The following is a 23,243-nucleotide window of genomic DNA, read 5'->3' as shown; positions in this document are numbered from 1 at the left end:
GGAAGGGAAAATAGAGTAGATTTGATAGGTAGACTGGGCAGGTGGGGACAGGAGTGGGAGGAATCAGGTATTGGGAGGGGAAATGGTAGTGGGAGAGAGTACAGGGAGAGACAGCTGGAATTGGGGGCATTTGGAGACTGGTGTGGAAACCTAATGCAATGGAAACTTCCTAGAATCTATAAGGGTGGTACTAGTAAGGACTTTTAGTAACAAAAGATACAGAGTCTGAACTGGCCATCTTTTGTTGCCAGGCAAGGCTTTTAGTAGTGGGACTGGGTTTCATTCCATTGAATTGTTGACCAAGAAGGTCCTGCTGAGATCCCTAAACAATCCAGGCTGATGCTAGGACAAAAAGTCATCCTCTGAAAACTGGCAGTGGGACCCCACTACCAAGGACAACTTCCACATAGCTCATCAAACGTAGACAAGGTCGAGTTGGTGCAAGCTTGGAGCCTTCATTCACCCTGCATTCTAGTCTCTTTGGTGTGAGAAGATACTCTGTAGGCTATGGAAAAAACCTGGATACCAACCCAGCCACAAAACCCTCCATCTATAATCTGTCCTACCTGCAAAATGTGCTGGGCCAATGGTGGCCCAGAACTTGTGAGAGTGGACAGCCAATGTTTGGTTTAACTTGAGGCTCATGCCACAAGAGGAAGCCCATGCCCTCCCTATACTGCCCGGATGGCCAAGAAACAGATTGGATAACCTAACCTAGGGTGAACCAAACAGGACTGGGGGGTGGAAAGTCAACTAAATGATTCCTAATGATATTCTGTTATACTCATAGATAGGTACCTTGTCCAGTCAGAGAGGCTTCCTCCAGCAGTAGATTGGAGCAGATGCAGAGACCAAAGCCAGACATTATGAAGAGGTAAAGTCTACATTGGAGGTCTCTATCAGGTCCCTCCCTCGGAGATATGGGAACCCTATGGATGAGGGAGATGAAAGACTGTAGGAGTCGGAGGGAATGGAGAAGACCGGGAGAACATGGCCCACCATGTAAAACAAGCAGGTCTTATATGGACTCACAGAGACTGAAACAGAAAGCACAGGGTCTGCATGGGTCTGCACCAGTTCCTCTGCATGTTTTACAGCTGTTAGCTTGGTGTTTTTGTGAGATTCTTAACAGTGGGGGTGAGTGTATAACTGATTCCTTTGCCTGCTCTTGGGACTCTTTTCCTCCTATTGGGTTGCAATGTTCAGCCTCAATAAAGGGTTTTTGCTTTGTCTTATTGTATCTTGTTTTGTCCTGTTTGACTGTTATCTCTTGGAGGCTTGCTCTTTTCTGGCAAGAAAACGGAAGGGGAGTGGATCTGGGGGAGAGGGGAGATGTTGGGGGAGTTAAGAGGCATGGAGGGAGGGGAAACTGTGGTTGGTATTATTGTCATTTAATTAAAAAAGAACGGTCCTACAAGTACTAATACCTTCTGTATAACAAAAAAAAATTGTATGAAAACCATAAAATATTATAACAGGAAAAATTGTAAAAATAAATAAATAAAAAGAATATTCAGAGCTGAGGATGGTGACACAGGCCTATAATCCCCAGAATGTGGAACTCGTAACTCAAGGCCAGACTCTAATACATGAGGCTCTATATCAAAAGAACAAAAAGAAAAGTGAAATAAAATCATTGATTGCAGCAATATTCATACTGCAATTTTGAACACAAACTAAATGTTAAACAAAAAGATAAATACTTCAAAACCTAAGTGTCCAACAAAAAGATGAATAATTCAAAAATTGTGGTGAAATCAAAAGGTGGAAAATTATATTCAAACAGTGATTGTGTCTTTGACAATATAAGAAAATGTTGGCCGGGCGGTGGTGGCACACGCCTTTAATCCCAGCACTCGGGAGGCAGAGCCAGGCGGATCTTTGTGAGTTCAAGGCCAGCCTGGGCTACCAAGTGAGTTCCAGGAAAGGCGCAAAGCTACACAGAGAAACCCTGTCTCAAAAAACCAAAAAAAAAAAAAAAAAAAAAAAAAAAAAAAAAAAATGTTGGCTGGGCGGTGGTGGTGCATGCCTTTAATCCCAGCACTTGCAAGGAGGCAGAAGCGGGAGGATCCTTGTGAATTCAAGGCCAGCCTGGTCTACAGATAGAGTTCCAGGACAGCTAGAGCTACACACAGAGAAACTGTCTTAAAAAAAAAAAAGAAAAATGTTAAAAATTAACAGATCAATTTATTGGCTATAAAATGGAAAATAAATGCTGACAAGGGTATGGGGAAATTGAAATCCTCATACATTTCTGGTAGGAATAAAAAATATTTTAACCATTTTTAACCTATTATTCTATAAATAATCTGATTAGATTCATTGTGACATACATTGGGGGGATAGAAGGAATATAACTGACTGAGCAGAGGAAGATAAGCAAGACTGGGAGGGGACAAGAGGAGTTAATAAGGGTGAACATGATCAAAATAGATTGCACACTGTATTGGCTGCTTTTCTGCTACTATGATAAAACACCATGAGGCAATTTACAGAAGAGTTTATTTGGGTTTATAATTCCAGAGGGTTAGATGAATGGTTAGGTTAGTCCATGGAGGCAGAATGCAGTTATGGTGGCAGAAACAGGAAGCTGAGGACTCACATCTTGAACTGCAAGCAAGAAGTAAAGTATGAACTCAAAATGGCACAAGTCTTTAAGTCCAAGCTACCTCCAATGACACACTTCCTCCTGCAAGCCCACACCTCGTAAGCCTCCCCAAAGAGCATCGCCAACTGGGGACCAAGCATTCCAATACTATTGAAACATTCAAACCACCATATATACATTTATTAAATTTCATTGATATGAAACCTATTATTATGTATAATTAACATGCTAATAAAACTTTTTAAAAAGAGGAAGTATCTGTTTTTTTCACAATCCTTGTAGGGTTCCCAGTCCTAGATCTGGCAGTCCCAAGTCTTTGGAACTCTAGAGATGATGGACACCATGGCAGGAAGGTGTAGCACAAACCACTTATCTCTTGGGCCAAGGAGCAAGGAAAAGAACAGGATACTGAGTCCCACAATTCCCTTTACAGCACACTTTCCTCTGACCTAAAGCTCTCCCACTAGGTCCTACTTTCTAAAAGTCCCAAAATTACTCCCCTGGGGACCAAGTCTATAACATGTGAATCTTTGCAGGGCATTGACATTCAATCCATAACATTTTTCACTGACCCCAAGAGCCAATGTCCACCAAAGTTTCACATGCAAAAGAAATAAAGCATTTGGCCTCTTTCAATCAGTGCTAGCAACTACACTATGCCTAGCCATACTTTTATACATACACAATTCATTTATTCCATCCTAACCGACCCCCTTAGCATTGTTCAAAAGTTCCAAGTTCAAAGTCTCTACCAGGACTCAAAGCAAACTCAAATTTGAATCCCTACCAAAATTAAAAAGAAAAAGTGCTGTGGAATAACCCTTCCACAAACTGTGAAGATGTGTTGGTTTCATTGTTAATGAAAAGCTGATTGGCCAATAGCTAGGCAGGATTTTCAGGGCAGAGAGAATACTGGGAGGAAGGAGGGCCGAGTCAGAGGAGTTGCCAACCAGACTTGGGAGAAGCAACATGAAAAGCACATAGATGAGGTAAATGAGCTTCAGGGCAGCACATAGATTTATAGAAAAGGGTTAACTTCAAGTTATAATAGTTAGTTGAAAACAAGTCTAAGCTATTGGCCAAGCATTTATAATTAATAATAAAAATCTGTGTGGTTATTCAGAAACTGGCCAGCAAGAAAGAAGAAGAAGAAGAAGAAGAAGAAGAAGAAGAAGAAGAAGAAGAAGAAGAAGAAGAAGAAGAAGAAGAAGAAGAAGAAGAAGAAGAAAACTTCCAAATGTCACCCAATGTGGGCAATATAGTTCCACATACAACCAGAGAAAGCTTTTTTTTTTAATATTTATTTATTTAATGTATATGAGGGACCTATCTTCAGGGACACCAGAAGAGAGAATCAGATCTCATTATAGATGGTTGTGAGCAACCATGTGGGTGCTTGGAATTGAACTCAGGACCTCTGGAAGAGCAGCCAGTGCTCTTAACCGCTGAGCCATCTCTCTAACCCCGCTTTTTTTTTTTTCTTTTTTTAAAGGCTCCAAACACACAAAAACAGAGCCAAGAGTGGCTTCTAGCCTCACAGTCTCATACCAACTGCAGTGCAGAGATGCATCGCGGGGCAGCTGCCTACAGGATGAAGCCAGCTGCCAGTCACCATGCACTACCAATGCACTAAGCTGAGCAGTGCCAGCCGCTGACATAGCAGTTTAAGGTTCATCTCATAGAATCAGAAAACAATGTAGATGCTGAGTAAAGATAGACCCAGACTGGAGGGGAAAAAACTCTAAATGGGTCACAGTGTATTTAAAAATATATGTAGGCTTGGGAGAGAAAAGAGAAAGAATGTATATAATCAAAGATTTTTAAAATAGTTTAAAAATAAAAAAAGTCCAGTCGGGTGGTGGTGGTGCACGCCTTTAATCCCAGCACTCGGGAGGCAGAGGCAGGCGGATCTCTGAGTTTGAGTCACCATGTAGTTTCTGGGAATTGAACTCACGACCTCTGGAAGAGCAGTCAGTGCTTTTAACCTCTGAGCCATCTCTCCAGCCCAAAAGTAAAATTAAAAAATAAAAAAAATCTGTAAATACCCAAGGCCCTTATATGTGGTGGCATCGTGTTTGCATATAACCCGCTTATACTGCCTAGTACACTGTAAATGCTATGTATGTGGCTGTACTCTTTAGGGAATGATAACATGAAGAAGTTCTGCACATGTTCAGTACAGGTGTAAATTTTTCCTAATATTCTTGAGCCATGGAGGGTTGACACATCTTCATATGTGCTTCCTTGGCAGATTCTGGCTTTCTGGAACTAGCTTCAGGGGAAGCTACAGCTAGAATTGAACTGTGAATCAATCTGTGTCCATAGCTTAGGACTCAGGGCAGGAAAAATATGAGATTGTGAGGGCAGAGACAGCATTTTGTTCACTGCCTTTTCTTCAGCTTTGAGAACAGTGACTCAGTCATCCTAGGCGGCCAGTACTTGTGAAATGAATTGTCATGTGACAAACCGTTTCAAACCGTGTAAGGACACAAGATATCTCTCTAGAACCCTGAGTAAATAAAGACATGATAGCTTGTGATTGGTTAAAGCATTTTAAAGTAATTATTTGTTTGTTTTGTTTTTGGTTTTTGGTTTTTTGGTTTTACGAGACAAGGTTTCTCTGTGTAGCTTTGCGCCTTTCCAGGAACTCACTTGGTAGCCCAGGCTGGCCTCGAACTCACAAAGATCCTCCTGGCTCTGCCTCCCCAGTGCTCGGATTAAAGGCGGGCGCCACCACCGCCCGGCTGTTTCTTTAAGTACTGTAACAAACGCCGTTCTGTGGAGGACTGAGTTTATTCCTATACATTTTACAATTAGGCTGCTTCTCAGATTGTCTGTATCCAAGGCTGGTTTTATGAAGTGGGACCTAAACAGTCAAATGGCTCTGAACTCAGAAAAGCATATACTTGTTTTAATATTGCTTAATGTTCTACTATTGTAATTTTAAACTTAATTAATTTTTTGGGTTTTCACATTTACTTATTGTGAAAGGTGTGCAAGCCACAGCCCATGTGAGTGTCTGAAAAGAGTCGGCTCTGTCTGTTCTCTCCTTCCAACATGTGGGTTCTGGGATCCAACTCAGGTCATCTTCACTCGCTGAGCTACTCACCAGGCCTGATCCCACGTTTTTTATTTTGCACTGGGGTCCATAAATTATATGGCAGTCCTGATGGTATTTGAATGGTAGAAATACTCTCTAGCTGTGCATCACTGTGTGTCTCTTCCCAATTCGGCGCCCTCATACAACTTGAAATGGGCCGTGGTGAACGTCGGAGCACGCTTAGAAATCAGGGTGAGGAAAAAGTGCAAAACATTCACAAGCACAGTTTGGCAAGCCACACCTCACGTGTATAATGAATGGCCTTACCCTCCTCGGCCACCACCTCTAGCTTCTGTGGCAGCTCATAGAATTGCAGAGTGGGAAAGCGGATCCTTTCGCATAGCAGTTTATTTTTGTTTCGTGACAAGAGAAACAATTACCTCAGGCTGAGCACTATTTCAAAAGTCTAAATTCAGATCACCCGCGATTGGAAAGTGTCGCACTTAAAATAAGACACCCCAGGTGTCTGCCTGAATCCGAGCGTGCACCAGTGAGTGGGTAACCGGTTGGAAATCTCTGAGGGCGAGTCTCTTCTTCCCGGGCAGGAGCCGCCCCTCCCCCACCTCCGCTACACCGAGGGCTCACTGGGGAGGGGGCTGGGTGATCCTCCCCAGCTCCGGGCTGGAGACAGCTCCGGGCTTCCCACCACCACCACCACCCTATCCTCCATCCACCTACCCACTGCCCGCGCGACCGCCAGCGCAGAGTGATGGAGGCCTCCTGGCTGGAGACCCGCTGGGCGCGGCCCTTGCACCTGGCTTTGGTGTTCTGCCTGGCGCTGGGGCTGATGCAGGCCATCAAGCTCTACCGGCGGAGACAGCGACTGCTGCGTGACCTGAGCCCCTTCCCGGGGCCGCCCCCCCACTGGCTCCTCGGACACCAGAAGGTAGATGGAGGGAGCGGCGCCGCAGGATGCTGCAGAGGAAGTTGGTAGCCTGGCGGCTGCTTTCTTCCCTCCCTTGCCGCTCTGGGTTATTCTTGGACTTCCCAGCCCCTGGGTGGGTGGGGTGGGGTGGCTCCTCACTGCTCTGCAATACTGGAGTCTCTCTCATCCTCCTGGGAAAGGGTCGTTAGAGCTGGGGGGGGGGGAGGTATTTGGGAAGGCTGAATACATAAGAACGCTAGGAGTCGATTCATTTTCCAGTCGCCTGGACTTATCTTCCACGTGTATTGTTTAATACTCAGTATTGTTTAAAACTTAGTATGTCATACTTATTGACAAGTCATACTTATTAGTTGTAGAAAATATGCAAAATCGAACGCAATAGTTGGCACCCTTGGTTCATTCTAACCAGAAAAAAAAAAAATTAACTGTCTTTTCTAAGATTCCTGTAAAGCCGGAAGCAGCCCCGCCCCACTGCTTCAAGGGTACAGGTTGAGGAAGATTTGTTGAGCCCAGAGAGATCATCACAGGTTCTGTCTCTCCTGTTTTCGAAATCCACTCCCAACACAGATCCTTAAATTCTTTCAACCCACTGGAGTAGCAGTGTGTGCTAAGTACTAGGGCTACGAAAAGAAGATGGGTCCTTCGCCCTCGAGGGGCCCCAGGAAGGTACAGACTTTAGCAGTAAAGAGAAACTGAGCATCCTGGGTAAGGAGGGATGGTGGTGCCTCCAAGGAACCGCTGCGAAGGGACTGCACAAACCAGTTACCTTATATTACATAAAAACACTACACTTTGATAACAGCCGTTTCCCTCTCCCTCTCTCTCTCTCCCTCCCTCCCTCCCTCCTTCTCCTTCTCCTTCTCCTTCTCCTTCTCCTTCTTCTTCTTCTCTCTCTCTCTCTCTCTCTCTCTCTCTCTCTCTCTCTCTTCTTTCTTTTTCCCTTGAGACAGGGTTTCTCTGTGTATCCCTGTCCATCCTGGAACTTTCTCTGTAGACCAGGCTAGCCTGGAACTCAGAGATTCACCTGCCTCTGCCTCCCAAGTGCTGGGGTTAAAGGCATGCCCCGCCACCCCCCATTGACAATAGCCATTTCTTTTTTTTTTTTTTTTTTTTTTTGGTTTTTCGAGACAGGGTTTCTCTGTGTAGCTTTGCGCCTTTCCTGGAGCTCACTTGGTAGCCCAGGCTGGCCTCGAACTCACAGAGATCCGCCTGACTCTGCCTCCCAAGTGCTGGGATTAAAGGCGTGCGCCACCAACGCCCGGCTGACAATAGCCATTTCTTAAGCTTAGTATTCTTTGAGTTGGCAATTTGAGCTGAGTGAGGTCATAGAGTGAATCAAGGTCTGGCTGATTTTGGCTAGGTTGACTAATACACCACAGTTCACAGCATGTTAGATAAAGGTTGGCTGTTACTCTAAATGCCTTGGTCTCTTCTTCCTGATGTATTATTATCTTTCAGCTGGCCAGCTGGCAAGCCTGACCCTGCTTACCTGGTGTCAAGGTCCCAAGATAGCAAGAGGGCAAATCTGTCCTTGCACGTAGTTTTTAAGCCTCTCAGCCATGTTTGCTGCTCTTGCATTGATTTATCAGAGCCAGTCACATAACCAAGTCCAGAGTCAGGGTGGAAGAGCACATGAATACAGGCGGCATTAATAAACTAGGATCATTGTCATAGTAACTAAATGTATCTTTTATTATAGAGTTCTAACTTATTTCATAAAATGCTATGTCACATCTCTGATATGAATATTTTTGTTCCCTTTCTATTTGTGTATGGTTGTCTTTTGCTGCTTAGCAATGTCTCTCAAACTTAGCAACTTAAAACAACAGGTTTTATCGCATGCCGTTTATATAAGTGTTGGGGATTCGGTAATAGCTTCCAGTAGCTGGGTGATTCCAACTCCGAGTCTCTAACCACAATGTATGAAGATGGTGAGGACTGTGATCATCTAAAGGATTGACTGGGCAGGATCCACCTCCAAGTTCACTCACATGATTGTTGGCAGACCTTGGCAGCCTTTGATCCTCAGTAATGGCTCTTTTTATAGGACTACTCACAGCTGAAGTGCACATTTGTCCCAGGATGCCTGGTTGTTTCTTGGTTTTAGCATCAAAAGCCCCACATCCTGGGAACCCTCCTATGCCAAATAAGCTGGAAAAGTCAGCCATTCTACTGTCAACAGGCAGCTTGCTTCCACCGGACAAGAGAGGAGAAGTCAAGGAGGCCGCAATCTTTTTAAACCTAGTTGGAACTTATCTGCCGTCACTTCTACTGTGTGTCTTGGGTCACATCAACAAATGCTGGTGTACTGTGGAGAAAGCAGCACAGAGCTGGGGTCTTAGGGATCATCTTGGTGGCTACCACAATACATTTATATCATGTGATTTGAGGCTATAGTTTTTTATGTTATGAGAAACTACAGAAGTTTGGAAGTCTTTGCGCTCTGAAAAGTGATGTGTGAGAACCACCGCTGGAGGATCAGAACCATCCTTTCTTCTACCTGGGAGGATGCCCCATGACTTGGCATTCTGGGAGTAAGGAGGCGGGGCGGGAGGGGGGGGGGGTTGGGGGGGGGCAGCTAGAACATTCCATTTGTTAGACAGCCTTCCCCTAGGCCCCTGATGTAATTCATTATCTCCCTCTTAACTTCCACAAATGCCTGGTTTCTTCAAACCTCAAAGCTTCTCTGGCTCAGTTTGTGTAGAAAAGCAAGCTCTTGCCTTAAGTCCCTTCTGGGACTGAAGTGGGTGCTGCATGAGGAGACAGAGACCTGAGATCCGTCCAGTCCTTCCTTTAGCCTGACTCTTCTTTAAGCTAATGCTCTGCATTTGACTTTTTTTTCATTTAACCTAATTCACTTTTCCTAACCTTCTCAGCCTTCAACTTCACACTTTTAGAACTTTAAATTAAGAAGAGTTCTCAGTTGAAAGTGGGGAAAACTTGAAAATTGTCCTACATATCTGTCCTACCAACTACTGAGAGTGAAGTGTTAAAGAGGTGATTCTTTAAAAAAAAAAAAAAAGTGACAAAACAGCTTATCTCCACTCTGTTGTGAACTTTTACTCTCACTAAAATCTTCAAGAAATTACCGCATGTTGATTTGCTGTAAATGCTCTAAATACTTACACTTGGTTTCTATGGTTGCCTTGTTGCAGATTGGCTAGGGTCAGAGCTTCTGCTTGGACTGTCGATTGCTTTGGCCTTTGTCCTATCATCTGTTTCGCGTTATCAGTTCTCGAGCTATTACATAGTGTGCATACAAACTTGGAACTATTCTATCTTCCTAGCAGACTAATCTTGTTATTATGAAACCCCCCTTCTTATTGAGCAAGAAACCTTTCCTTAAATTCTACCTTATCTCACATTAGTGAAGCTACACTAGCTTTCTGGTAATGTGAATATGTTAGATTTTTCCAGCCATGTAGGGCCTTTTAAAAATTGTCTTCTGGGGCTGGAGAGATGGCTCAGTGGTTAAGACCACTGGCTGTTCTTCTAGAGGTCCTGAGTTCAATTCCCAGCAACCACATGGTGGCTCACAATCTTCCTTAATGAGATCTATTACCCCCTTCTGGTTTGCAGGCATACTTGCAGACAGAACACTGTATACATAATAAATAAATATTTTTTAAAAATTGTCTTCTGTCAACACATACATTGCTTTTTGTGCACTCTGACAACGTTTGTCTTTTGGTTGAAAACTTTAGTTCATTTACAGGCAGTGTAACACAACACTAGTTTGTTCAAGAGGTGAACTTGGTTAGTGTTTGAAAAAACTGAAAACATGTCAGGCACTTAGTGAAATGAGTTGGCTCCCACTATAACCACTCCAGAGCCAGCCAGAACCTGTCTTAGCATCACATTATGGTTTGGATGTGAAATGTCTCTATATGCCCACATGTCTAAAGACCCAGTACCAAGACCTTGGCAGATTGGAGAGGTTGGCTAGCAGACATGGGTCCTGGAGGACCTTTGAGACTTATAGCCCGGCCCTGTCACTCCCTGTCCTGTTGTCTCTGCTCCCTGGCTTGCCATGATGTGAACAGTCCACAAGCTCCTGCAGTCAAACAGTGAGACACAATGTCATGCCTTCCCTGCTTCAATGAGCTGTGTCCCCTGAAACTGTGAGCCAAAATTAATTCCTCCTTTATGCTGCTTCTGAATATCCATCATCTAGTATGTAACAGGCCCTTCATAAACACTCCTCGTTTATGAATGAATAAATATTTACCCTGTTAGAAAACCTCATGGTGGCTTGATGATGTGAACACCAGCATCACTAGATCTCAGGATCTTGACCTTTTAGTGGATCTAAACTATCCAGAGACCAGTTCATGGATGAGCGGCTGACTGATAACACACAGATTTGGAAGGTAGTTTTCTACCTCTTCTGAGGTTAAGAATGATCAAGTGATGTGAAGTCACACAAGGAAGAATTTCAAAAGTCTTAATTTCCTCAAAAGTAGGGATCCCCATGATTGTGCTCAAATGTGTATCAGCATCCCAACCACACACATATACACTATAAGTAAATGTAAGGAAATCTTATTTTCAGTTATTTGTAGGGACTACTTAAGCCACTTGTCCTAAATCTTGCCCTAAAAGTGAAAGGTTTGGGTGAGGGAGATGGCTCGGTGGGGAAAGTGCTTGACTTGAGAGCAAGGCCTGGAGTTCAGATCCTCAGGATCTACATAAGTGCCAGGTAGGCAGTGGATGCTGGGTTTTGTTTAGAGACCTTTCCTCAAAGAATAAGAATAAAGGAGGTGGAGAGATGGCTCAGAGGTTTAGAGCACTTGTTGCTCTGGCAGAGGACCAAGGTTCAATTTCTAGCATTCATATGGTGTCTCGTGACCATCTGTAATTATAATAGTTCCAAGGATCCAGCGCCCTCTTCTGGCTCTTGCAGGCTCTAGGTGGTACACATACAGACATACAGACAAAACAAGATATCCATACAAATAAATCTTTAAAAACTACAGAATAAAAAGGAAGAGTGATTAAGGATGAGTTCCAACATCAGCCTCAGGCCTTTACATGTATATGCAAACATACTATGAGCACCTGCATACACAGGTGTGCCCACACACATTCAAACATGCATGTACGCATGTATGTATATAACAGAGAGAGAGCGGGAGGGGGAGAGAGGGAGAGAGAGAGAGAGAGAGAGAGAGAGAGAGAGAGAGAGAGAGAGAGAGAGAGAGAGAGTTGAGAAAGAAAACAGAGAGCAAAGATTCCTCTCTGGCAGTGGAGAAGATGGCAGTCTGGAAGCTGACTGTGCATGATAGCTCACACCTATATTCCTGCACTCAGGAGCCTGAAGCATGATTGATGTGATTTCCAGGCCAGCCTGGGCTACATTATGAGATTCCATCTCTGAAAAAAATAGAAAATAAATTCTGGAAGCTGAGAGTTTTGTCTCTATGTTTGTTTCAAATTCCAGGAACCTGTAGAAATGAGCATTCTGCTATTATGGGTAAAGAGCTGACTGTTTTTGTAGAAGGAGTTGGCAGGTTTGTAGAATTATTTGTTGTTAAGTCACGAGAAAGAATCACTTATCAGTAGTCAGAGAACATAAAAGGAAAAAGGACGGCGAGCTAGCCAGTGGTCATGTTCAGTTTACCAACAGAACGATTTGAGTAGCTTCCAGCGTAGGAAAACAAAATCTGCAGCCTCTCAGCCCTGTCTCTAGGCCTGTGGTGTCCTCAAATTGGAGGGTGAGACTTATCTCACCTCACCCTCTGCTGGGAAAAGCTTACAGGATATGCCACTCAATGAGGCTTTGGTTTGAGAGTAGAACATGTATTTATACTTAAAAAACAAAAGCAAAACTAGCCTTGTTTAGGATATTATCCCCAAGCTTAGAGATCTTAGAAAGAATGTTTGTCTCCCTACATAAAGGTGCCAGGTCCCTCTGGGGCACAGTCCCGTGCAGGCCCTGAACTCACCCTGTGTCTGTGTCAAAGCCATGACACCCCGACTGACTCTCTAATTTCCTGCTCTTTTTCACTATAGTTTCTTCAGGACGATACAATGGAGAAGCTTGATGAGATTGTCAAAAAGTATCCTTGTGCCTTCCCCTGCTGGGTAGGACCCTTCCAGGCATTTTTCTACATCTATGACCCAGACTATGCAAAGATATTTCTGAGCAGAACAGGTAAGAAACTAGACGAAACTCCGAGTCCTAATCCTCCAGGAGTGAGTTGCCTGTGACCCACAGGCCTGAAGCAAAGCTTAGCCCTGGGCCTAGAAGAGATCCTGAGCAAGTATGGAGAGAGGAAAGATCTGCCCGGGTTAAGGGGCTTCCCAGGTGTCCCCCAGTTCCTCGGCTCCAGGGCCCCATAAATCCCAGTTGCTACCACCAGCCTGGCTAGGGGCTTCCTTTGCCTCCTTGGTTTTGGGACTTTTGAGTCAACACCTCTGCTTCACACATGCACTTCATTATAAACATAAGTCTCCAGGGGAAAGGAGAAGCCTACCTCCGGGGGTCTGAACAGAATCTAAAGTGATGGAGCACTCACTTAGCAGTCCAAACTCTTGGTCCAAATTGTTGTGTTCCTTTGCAGAACATAAATCACTCCCTCACCCACCCACCCAGTGCAGTACAAGACTCTGATTATGCATACCACCACAAAACTAAAATGGCCAGTTTGAGCTCTGCCAACTTTGTGAAGATCTCACATCCTAATCTTTCCTGTGTTTCACATCCCTCACCCTTAACAAAAGCTAAGCAAAATGGACCTTTCTCTGAACATCTGTTTCTCTGTCCCTCTGCTCCAATCTGTCTATCGTTCACCTCTTCAGAAAAAAATACATTTCCATTAGAATCACAGGACCATCGAGAGGCCTTTGTGCCTCAATGTCTGATGTTTTCCAGCAAACATATGTGTCCCAACCCCCATTCTGGAAACTTGTCTGCTCCCAAGCAAGCCTCACTGTTGAGGGAAATAGAAACCAGGCGAGGATATGAGCATAGGTCCTGGGACTTGTTCTTCTCTGGAACTGAACCAAGACTCAGGGTTTCCAAGCCTCCAAGACTGTAGAAAGTGATTTGGGATTCCCTCCTGTCCACTGTCTGCACTGAGTGCAGGCAGATGATGAAAGCCTTCCCCGACTTGAACTGCTCGGGAATGTTTTCCCTAATGCTGCCTTTTCTTTCCTCTGCTTGATTCTGCAGACCCAAAGACCCAATATGTGCACCAGTTCATGACTCCATGCATTGGTATGTATGTGCCACCCACTCTCGCTCCAAGTCACTTTTCCATAGCAGAGCATTCCAAAGAGACACCAATCTGAACTCAAAAGCATCAAGAAAGGGACATCAAATGCAAACAACATGAATGCAGAGTGGGTGACCATCTAGGAGAAGGAAGAGAACAAGCTAGAAGGAGGCAGGGGACACAAGGGGTTGGGGTTGGGGTAGAGGGAGAAGGAAGTGAGTGAGAACCAAGTATTACGACACGTAAATACCATGAGGAAAACCAGTGTTTTATATTCTCAACTAAGAATTTCATTTTTAAAGTTTAAAAATAGAATCTGGAGATCTAAAGTCAACCCACATAAAAAAGGGAGCATGATGATGCGCACTTGTAATCCCAACACCGGGAAACAGAACAGGCGGGTCTCCGAGCTGGGCAGCCAGCCTAACTCATTTGGTGAGCTCCCAGCTAGTGGGAGTCCCTGTCTCAGTTTAACAGAAAAGCAAACAGTGGATGACACACGAACACATGGCATTCTAAAGAGTAAGAGCTATGAGGAGAGCTACCGAGGAGAGTCAAAGGAGGATTCAAAGGTCAACCCAGCAGAGCATCACAGAGCACCCTGGTCTATTTCTCCCCTCCAAGTCCCGTTTTCAAGGGAAAATGTGTGTGACTTCTTCAACATCTTAGCTTCACTACAGAAGGTGTTTTAATCCTTTCACCTCTTGTTTTCTTGTATTTTTCCTTTCTTTTCAGAGTTCTCTTATTTTCATATGCCTTTCAGTAAAAGTTTTCTCTGACGCGCAGTTTGGCTCTATCCTATGGACAGATAAATTCAGCTGCTCTCTCACATAGTAGATGTTTATTTTAGACCAGGAAGAAATTAAATGAAAGAGTATAGGCTTGGATTCAGAGCCCCTTAGATTTGCATGCTGCTGGTCACTCCAATAGATTACTTGAGCATGATCTTAGGGACATAATTTAATCTATGACTCATTTTCCTCATCTTTGAAATGAGCGTGAGAGTCAGTGCTGTTGCTGCTGAGAGAGATGAGTGTTGCATTTCCAGCACTTTATGCAGGAGCCAGCATTCTAAGAGAACCAACCCAGGCATCAAGGACCTGGCAATTTGTAAGCGCTCAAAAAGGGATATCATTTACAAAACCCCTGCACTGAGAGTGGGAAATGAACATAAAGTCCCATCCCTAACCAAGAAGTTATTTGCAATTAATGCCTGCTGGAAAAGGGAAAATCAATTTTCTCCAATGGAGTATCACTGTGTTTTTTGTTTTTGTTTTTTTTTTTTTTGTTTTTTGTTTTGTTTTTTTTTGTTTTTTTTTTTTGGTTTTTCAAGACAGGGTTTCTCTATGTAGCTTTGTGCCTTTTCTGGAACTCACTTTGTAGCTCAGGCTAGCCTCGAACTCACAGAGATCCGCCTGCCTCTGCCTCCCAAGTGCTGGGATTAAAGGCGTGCACCACCACCGCCCAGCTCACTGTGTGTTTCAACCACACTCCAGGGCAGGCCCCATGTCCAGGATCATTTGGCCAACAGAACACAGGCTCCGTGGTTTATCGTGCACTTTGTTTTAGTTTAGTTTTGTCTTTATTTAGTTTATTTTGTTTGTCAGGTTTGATTTTCATTTTTTGGTTTTTTTTTTGTTGTTGTTTTTCTTTTTTTAGAGAGAGAGGGAAAAACATGAAGTCAAGCGAGTGATCAGGGAGATGGGAAGGATCTAGAAGAAGTTTGGAGAAGTAAAAGAATGTGATCAAAATATATTATATGAAAAAGGTTAATAAAATTTTTTAAATGTTATTCAAATTTAAAGTCCTTCAAAAGCCAAATACGTTTTAAGATTTATTTTATTTTTATTTGTGTTTGCTTGTGTGTATGTTTGTGTGTATGTGTACATGTGTGTAGTTGCCCATGGATCCCCGAACAGATGGTTGGATTCCTAGATCTGGACAGATGGTTATGAACCACCCAGTGTGGGTGCTGGGAACTGAATGCCAAGCCTCTGCAAGAGCAACAAATATCCTTAACCACTGAGCCATCTCTCCAGCTCCTGAAAGCCAAACCTTAATGCCAGCACATTTGACAATAAAAGATTAGGAAGTGTTGGCCTTGATAAGTGTTTTCACAAGCCAGAGCTTGAGGTGAGGGTATCTGGGATCAGATGAACATCCTTGCCTTGTTTCTGATGAACCTGTGTTCACAGTAATGTTTATGGATTGGTCTGCAGCAAAGAGGGACTCGGTTGAGTGCCTTACGTGCATTCCCTCATTGAACCTGCACAGCACAGCTTACGACATTCCATTGCTGAGACACTAGGCCTCATCAGGCATCAGCGCTTTCCAGACTGCGGAATGCTTCCTCCCAATGTTAAATGTGTCCATCCCAGGTGTGAGCATCAGCGCTGACACTGTCTTCATCTGTCAGCTCTTGGACATTAACTACTTCATGACTGTTTGTGAGTCGGTCACATGAGGCTGTCTGCAGCCCTCATCTCTCCTCTTCTAATAAAATGCACAAGGTTTTGTTCATTTTCTTTCTCAAGGAAGAGGACTCCTGAATCTAGATGGACCCAGGTGGTTTCAACACCGCTGCCTCCTAACTCCTGCGTTCCATCACGATATCCTGAAAACCTGTGTGGACATGATGATCCACTCTGTGAACACGATGCTGGTAAGTGAAACGTTAGATTAGACATTTATGTAGGAAGTTGAGAAAAATCACAGCTGATTTCTAGAAATTAATCAGAATACAAGTACCCACTGAGTAGCGCTATCTATGTAAGCCTTCCCTGAGTTCTTCGGGTGATTAAAAAAGAAGAGCTGGTTCTCCGTCTTAAATAAAGCCTCACAATCTATGGTGGTAACGCTCAAGTGGCAGGTGCTGTGGGAGACAGCTAAAAAGGCCAAGGGCAGCTAACTGGTTCCGATTTCAGGGGTGACTCAGATTTACCACGATATAAACCGACTTGCAGGTGTGAATACTAAGATCAAGAAATTCCTAGGCAGAGTGATGTGAGACAAGGTTTGAGGCTGCATTGGACTTGGCTGGTGGGCATGAAGGACTGAGCAAACGTTCAGTGCCTCTGTCACCTTGTAGGTGGTAGGTGATCTTAAAGGTGAGTGGCACCTTCCAAAGAGGCAGGGACTGCGGCTGAGGGGCATCCCTGTTGGGGTGGCTTCTGATTGAGAGATGAGTTTTATCAAAAGGTCTGTTGATGTAGAGATTTTCGCTTTTTTAATGTATTCATTTTAAAAGCAGGCAAATAATTAATACAGTTTCTTCACAAACTTCAAATACCACAAAGCCAAATTTTCCTCCTTAGCTGCAAGCCTTACTTACTCTGTTTCTGGGTAACAGTTGTTACCAACTTGTGGTTGGGTGCTCAGCCAAACTTCTATGGAAGTGGAGTGGGACATCAGTGGGACTTCTCAAGGGTCCAGGCTCAAGGAAGGGGGTCGGATGAGAGCATCCTCCTTGATGCTGTTCAGTGTCTGACACAATTCAGCTCTACCGGTGACAGTTTCAGCTCCTCCCTTTCTAAGAGCTATTTCTGTCCTCCACATTTCTTAGACCTGTGTTTCTCTGCATTCCTCTCACACTTCCCGGAGCACCGCAAGCTCAGAGACCTGCCCCTCCTCTCATTTCTTTCAAACCCACCACATGGCTCATCAGCTCTCCTCAAATGCCTGAGTTGAAATATCACACTGAATTCTATTAACAGTACAACAAATACATACTCAACAAAATTAATTCTTTAAAGGGCTAACCATTTAGTTGTAAGCCATCTGACCAAATAGTAGACTCTTGGGTGAAAAGCTTTAAATTCTGCCTTTTATTCAGTCTCCAACCATTCAGTACCTAGTTTGTCACTTGTAGGTACTCAGCATTCAGCACCCGGGTGACATCTGTAGATGCTCAACAAACATAGATTGAACTAAATTTAAACATTTCCCTTTATTTGCATTTATACACAAAAAGTGCTTGTTATGACACATACATTTATAACTGGGGGGGGGGGTGGACACTTTTTGGCAACTTAGCAGTTCAGAAAACACATTTCCGGTTGTGTGAGTAGGCCTCTGTCTGTGGGGAAGTTAGACAGCTCCCTGCAGCAACTCCTCTTCCAGGCCTTTCTGTCCCCAATGTTTGAATCTGAAATGGTTTTTTTTTTGATAGTTTTTATTTGCAATTTTTGTTGTTGTTGTTTTTCAAGACAGGGTTTCTCTGAGTAGCCCTGGCTGTCCTGGAACTCATTTTGTAGACCAGCCTGGCCTCGAACTCACAGAGATCATTCTGCCTCTACCTCCCAAGTGCTGGAATTAAAAGCATGTGCCACCATTGCCTGACTTATTTGCAATTTTTAAATAATTATGTCATTCCCCTTTCTTATCCTCCCACCAAGCCTTTCATGTTTCCTCCGTTGTCGCCTCCTAAATTTCTGACCTCTCTCTCTCTTTAATAATTATTGTTACATGTATATACAAATGTACAAATATAAATGCCACCTTTTAGTGTTGCTTGTATGTAGATGATTTCAAGGCCAACCACTCGGTATTGAATAACCATTTAGGGGGCTCATCCCTGGGGAAGACTAATTCTCCCCCTGTCATCAGTCATTAATTGCCTGTAGCTCTTCATCTAGGATTGGGGCTCCAGATTTCCCCCTTCCACATTAGCATGTCTATTGGTACTGTCCATTACTGAATCTAAGATGCTTTTGTAAAATGTTCTGGCCAGGCGGTGGTGGCACACGCCTTTAATCCCAGCACTCAGGAGGCAGAACCAGGTGGATCTCCGTGAGTTCAAGGCCAGCCTGGTCTACAGAGTGAGATCCAGGACAGGCACCAAAACTACACAGAGAAATCCTGTCTCGAAAAACCAACTTAAAAAAAGAAAAAGAAATGTTCTGAGTTTATTTTAAGCGTGGGTATGGTGGTTGAGAGTAGCGATGGGATATCTAGCAAGTTGGGGGTGGAAGGTGGAAGAAGCCCTGGGGAAATCCCGTGTGTTGCAGTCTTAATTAGGTGGTGTGTGGAACGCTGTGCTGTTTGGCACCGAGTCATTGCAATCATTGAAAGACCATTTGCCAGATGTGAAGTGTGCATCACGCTGTTTCTCACTCGCTCAGTGTGTGCTTCCCTTCCTTGCGCCCAAAACAAACACATGGGTTATTTGCTCCTGGCCTTTGGTTCCTGTGAGGTCAGGGTTTGTCCCTGAGATGATAAGGGCAGGGTTAGGGGAAAGCGAGCATATAAAGACCGCTTGATGATGGTGATGATATTGATCTTAGCCTCCTCTGCCAGGATAAATGGGAGAAGATTTGGAGTGCTCAGGAAACAACCGTGGAGGTTTTTGAACACATCAACTTGATGGCCCTGGACATAATCATGAAATGCGCTTTTGGCCAGGAGACCAACTGCCAGATAAACGGGTCAGTGATGGGGCAGTAAATGAATTCACTGTGATCTAAGTAAATTATTAACCCCTTGTTCCTACTTTTTTCTTCTAGCACCTATGAGCCTTATATGAAGGCAACATTTGAACTTGGCGAAATTATATCTTCCCATTTGTACAATTTCTGGCATCATCATGACATAATTTTCAAATTCAGCCCTAAGGGCCACTGCTTCCAGGAGTTAGGCAAAGTGATACATCAATGCACAGGTAAAAACACTAGCCTGTCTTGGGTGTGGGTTACCCAAATCGATGCACCATCAAGCCTGTGTTATGTGTAGAAGGATAAGTCTCACAGTAATCAGGAAAAGAATTCTTGTTCTTAATGGAGCTTTAAAATGGACACTGCTCAAATAATTACAACTTCATTCCTTTAAGATAAGTTCACACTTTCACCATCATGTATTATACAATTTTATTATATGCAATTATTACGAAACATATAACAAGAGGGAATTTAAGATTTCAAAATGCATATGCCATGTGACTTTCTTTGCAGTAAATTAAGTAATAATTACAAGCTAAAATGCTTGCACAGAATAGGCAAACAGGAAAAAATAGATATGGGTATGTCTTCAAAGGACACCCAAAAGCTGGGTATGGTAGGTAGTGTATACCTTTAATCCCAGCACTCAAGAAGCAGAGACAGGTGATCTCTGTGAGTCTGAGGCCAGCCTGATCTACATAGTTCCAGGACAGTCTAGAATTTTGTCCTGTGAGTGTTGGGACTCAAGATTGGGTCCTCTGGAAGAGAAGCCAGTGCTCTTAATGACTGAGCTATTGGTCCAGCCCCAACAATTACTTTGTTGACCATTTCATACACGTACACAATTTTGATCATGTTCACTCCAACATCACTTTTTCTTGTCCTCCCTCTCTTGCTGAAGCTCCTCTTTCCAACTACTCTCCCTCCTACTTCCATGGCTTTTTTTTTTTTTTTTTTTTTTGGTTTTTTGAGACAGTGTTTCTCTGTGTAGCTTTGCGCCTTTCCTGGAGCTCACTTGGTAGCCCAGGCTGGCCTCGAACTCACAGAGATCCGCCTGGCTCTGCCTCCCGAGTGCTGGGATTAAAGGCGTGCGCCACCACCGCCCGGCTTCCATGGCTTTTTTAAAATAACTTGCTGAGTTTAATTAGTTTTGCTTCCATGAGCATAAGTGAGCAGCTAAATTTTTGATATACAGAAAATGTTTTTGAAAATCAGCATACTACTCTACTTACTTCCATCCAAATCCATTTAAATTTATATGAAATGGTAAGTTCAAATAACAAAATTGACCCCAAATAAGACAGAAAACAAACCAATTTCTGTAGAAGGTGCTTGTACATATTCTATCTGCCCCATGTTCTGTTTTTGTCTCTTTCCTTTCTTGCTTTTAGCCCCTTTAGCTACATATGTTGGGTGTTTCCTCTGCTGGCTGTTTCATTGGTTAATTTCCATGAGAACAAGATTTTATACCAAGGAGGAAAACAGTAACTGGCCACTTGCATATAACTTTACAATCATCTTGATGATATTGCTTGCCTACTGACAGAAATTAATTTTCATCTCTTCTGTTTGAAACTTTTGTTAAAAGTTGTCTGTTGATGGAAAATAAGCCACTCATACAAGTTTAATGTATTTAGCTATAATATACTCACTCTGGTTTCTGAAAGCTGATAAGACATGACACTTTGTATGGGCTCTGTCTTGCTTTATAATGTATTTGGCTTTGATTGACTTAGCTGTTCCTTCAGTAATGAAGACCTTTTATTCTATGCAGAAAAGATAATCCAAGACAGAAAGAAACTCCTCAAAGATGGAGTAAAGCAGGATGACACTCAAAAGTCTCAAGATCTTCTGGATATTGTCCTTTCTGCCCAGGTAAATGCACCAAGAGTCTAGACCCGCTCACACAGCTGCTGACCGTGTGGGAGGGGGGATGGGCAAGTGGAGCTGGGACAGGAAGACAGAAGCAAACCTCTTCAGATATATGCAACAGTAGAGTACTATGAGCAATGGCTCTTGGTGCAGCCTGGAAGAAAGACTGAGGCTTGTAACTCACTAGGAGTTAATGAAGACTAAATTACCTCTTTGCCATGATTTGGAGGTTATACAGATACCGGGAGTTTAGAGACTCACAGAAAAATTGGAAACATGGGTGAGCACTATAAAAAGGAAATGTTGAGAAACTAGATACCTTTGGAAGAGTGAAGAAATTTTCCAAGTGCTTATGCAAAGCCTGCTTTTCTTTTGTGACATTGGTTCTCATTGTGCTCTGGGCAAAGTAGGATTCATAATATGTATTTGATAAACTGAACTAAAATGAAACCTTTGTTTGAAACTCTAGTGTTTTTGTAAAACTACCAGTTTTACGGGATCTCCAAACATCTGTGAAGTGATGTTTCATTCAGCTACCTCTGTTGTCTGTTGTAGGCTGAAGATGAAAGAGCCTTCTCAGACACCGACCTGCGGTCTGAGGTGAACACCTTCATGTGGGCAGGACATGATGCCTCTGCAGCCAGCATCTCCTGGCTCCTCTACTGCCTGGCTCTGAACCCTGAGCATCAGGACAGATGCCGGACAGAGATCAGGAGCATCCTGGGAGATGGGTCTTCCATCAGCTGGTAAGATCTGCAGCCCTCAGTATGTCATCCTAGCTCTCTTCTTGAGATTTTGCTTATTTCTTACTCTGGTGCCTTCGTGACCAGTGTCCCAAGGTAATGTGTATGCCAAAGCAAAGGAAACAGGCCACTTGTCTGTCTCTTCTTTCTGAAGAGAGCCCTGAGTTAACTTTGTCTGTAAAGGAAGTTCACTATCCAGAAATCACACAACACTATTTTTTTCCACACAATGTTGCATTTGTTTCTTTCACCCAAGCTCTGGTACATTTGCAGTGAGGGACAGACCTTAGGCTTGCGTGTAGAGCTTCAAAGACAAGACTCCAGAGGGACTCCTGTGCTGAGAAGGCTGAAGGATCAGCTGCATCAGTGAGTTCACTGTAGCACCCTAGCCAATCGACTGGTCACTGGTGTCATACTTCAGGATAGGGTGGCCTTTGAACATATTAAATAATGCACACTGTTGTTGAGTTAGAAGCTGTAGACTGAGGACATTTTAAGAATTGAGGCACTAAAATGATGACTAAGATTTTGTACAGAACCTGTCCTCAGTGATCTGCAGTCTAAGGCAGGAGAAACACCGTCACGCTGCAAATTAAAGTACTCATGGTAAAGGCAAGGACAGAGATATTTGCTGACCACCAGATTTAGAAGACAGATTCCCACCCTGGCCATGGGGGTTTAGTGAGACCACCACCCCCCCTTGAGGATCTGACACTTCTGAGACAAGGAGAGTAAACCTGGAGAAAGCCTCAACTCTTAATGAATCTTGATGTTAATAAGCTTTAGATAATGGATGCATCCCTCAGACATGCTATTTGCAAAGAAACAATGTATCCTGGATAAGCCATTCCCAATGCCCTAGTCAAAGGGACCGAAAGAGAAAGATGCTAAACACCACTGAGCCACATTTCATAAGCAAAGGTCAGCTCAGAAAACAAAAATTAAAGTTCTAAAGGCAGTAGAGATCTCATTTAACAAGGAACTAACAGTCATTTCCTACCATAAGTTCAAAGCTTCACCTACGTGCTGAGGAGAGGGCTCAGCCAGCAAAGAGCTCGGTGTGCCAGCATGAGGACCTGTTTGATCCCCAGTACTCACATTGAAAGAAAAGCTAGGACAGAGAGCCAGAAAGATAGCTCAGCCATGGAAGCCTGGTCTGAATTCAATCCCCGGAATCCACTTAAAGGTAGAAGGAGAGAACTGATTCCACAAAATTGCCTCTGACCTCCACATATATACCATGGCATATTCCCTCCCACCCTCTGAAACACACACACACACACACACACACACACAGACAAAAAAAACTTCATGTATATAGCATAAAATACAATGTTAAGTAATGACTTTTTACTGATTAAAAAGTGTGCATGTTTATTTGTATA

The 23,243-nt window shown here is 43.5% G+C and overlaps 1 protein-coding gene across 1 annotated transcript in view; it reads left to right on the top strand.

Moving 5' to 3' along the window:
• The first annotated feature begins 6,192 nt into the window (after positions 1-6,192).
• Cyp4x1 (cytochrome P450 family 4 subfamily X member 1) overlaps positions 6,193-23,243 on the top strand; it is a 28,695-nt gene continuing 11,644 nt past the window's right edge. The window contains exons 1-8 of the mRNA XM_076564797.1: positions 6,193-6,594; positions 12,607-12,748; positions 13,769-13,813; positions 16,346-16,473; positions 19,107-19,234; positions 19,313-19,467; positions 21,018-21,118; positions 21,671-21,861. Coding sequence (XP_076420912.1) covers positions 6,418-6,594; positions 12,607-12,748; positions 13,769-13,813; positions 16,346-16,473; positions 19,107-19,234; positions 19,313-19,467; positions 21,018-21,118; positions 21,671-21,861 — 1,067 coding nt within the window. The 5' untranslated portion in view covers positions 6,193-6,417. The remainder of the gene's footprint in view (positions 6,595-12,606; positions 12,749-13,768; positions 13,814-16,345; positions 16,474-19,106; positions 19,235-19,312; positions 19,468-21,017; positions 21,119-21,670; positions 21,862-23,243) is intronic.

The sequence above is a fragment of the Peromyscus maniculatus genome, chromosome 2, assembly GCF_049852395.1.
Source record: "Peromyscus maniculatus bairdii isolate BWxNUB_F1_BW_parent chromosome 2, HU_Pman_BW_mat_3.1, whole genome shotgun sequence".
Classification (NCBI taxonomy): domain Eukaryota; kingdom Metazoa; phylum Chordata; class Mammalia; order Rodentia; family Cricetidae; genus Peromyscus; species Peromyscus maniculatus.
Note: the sequence above shows the minus strand (reverse complement) of the source record. Positions and strands in the feature narration are given on the sequence as shown.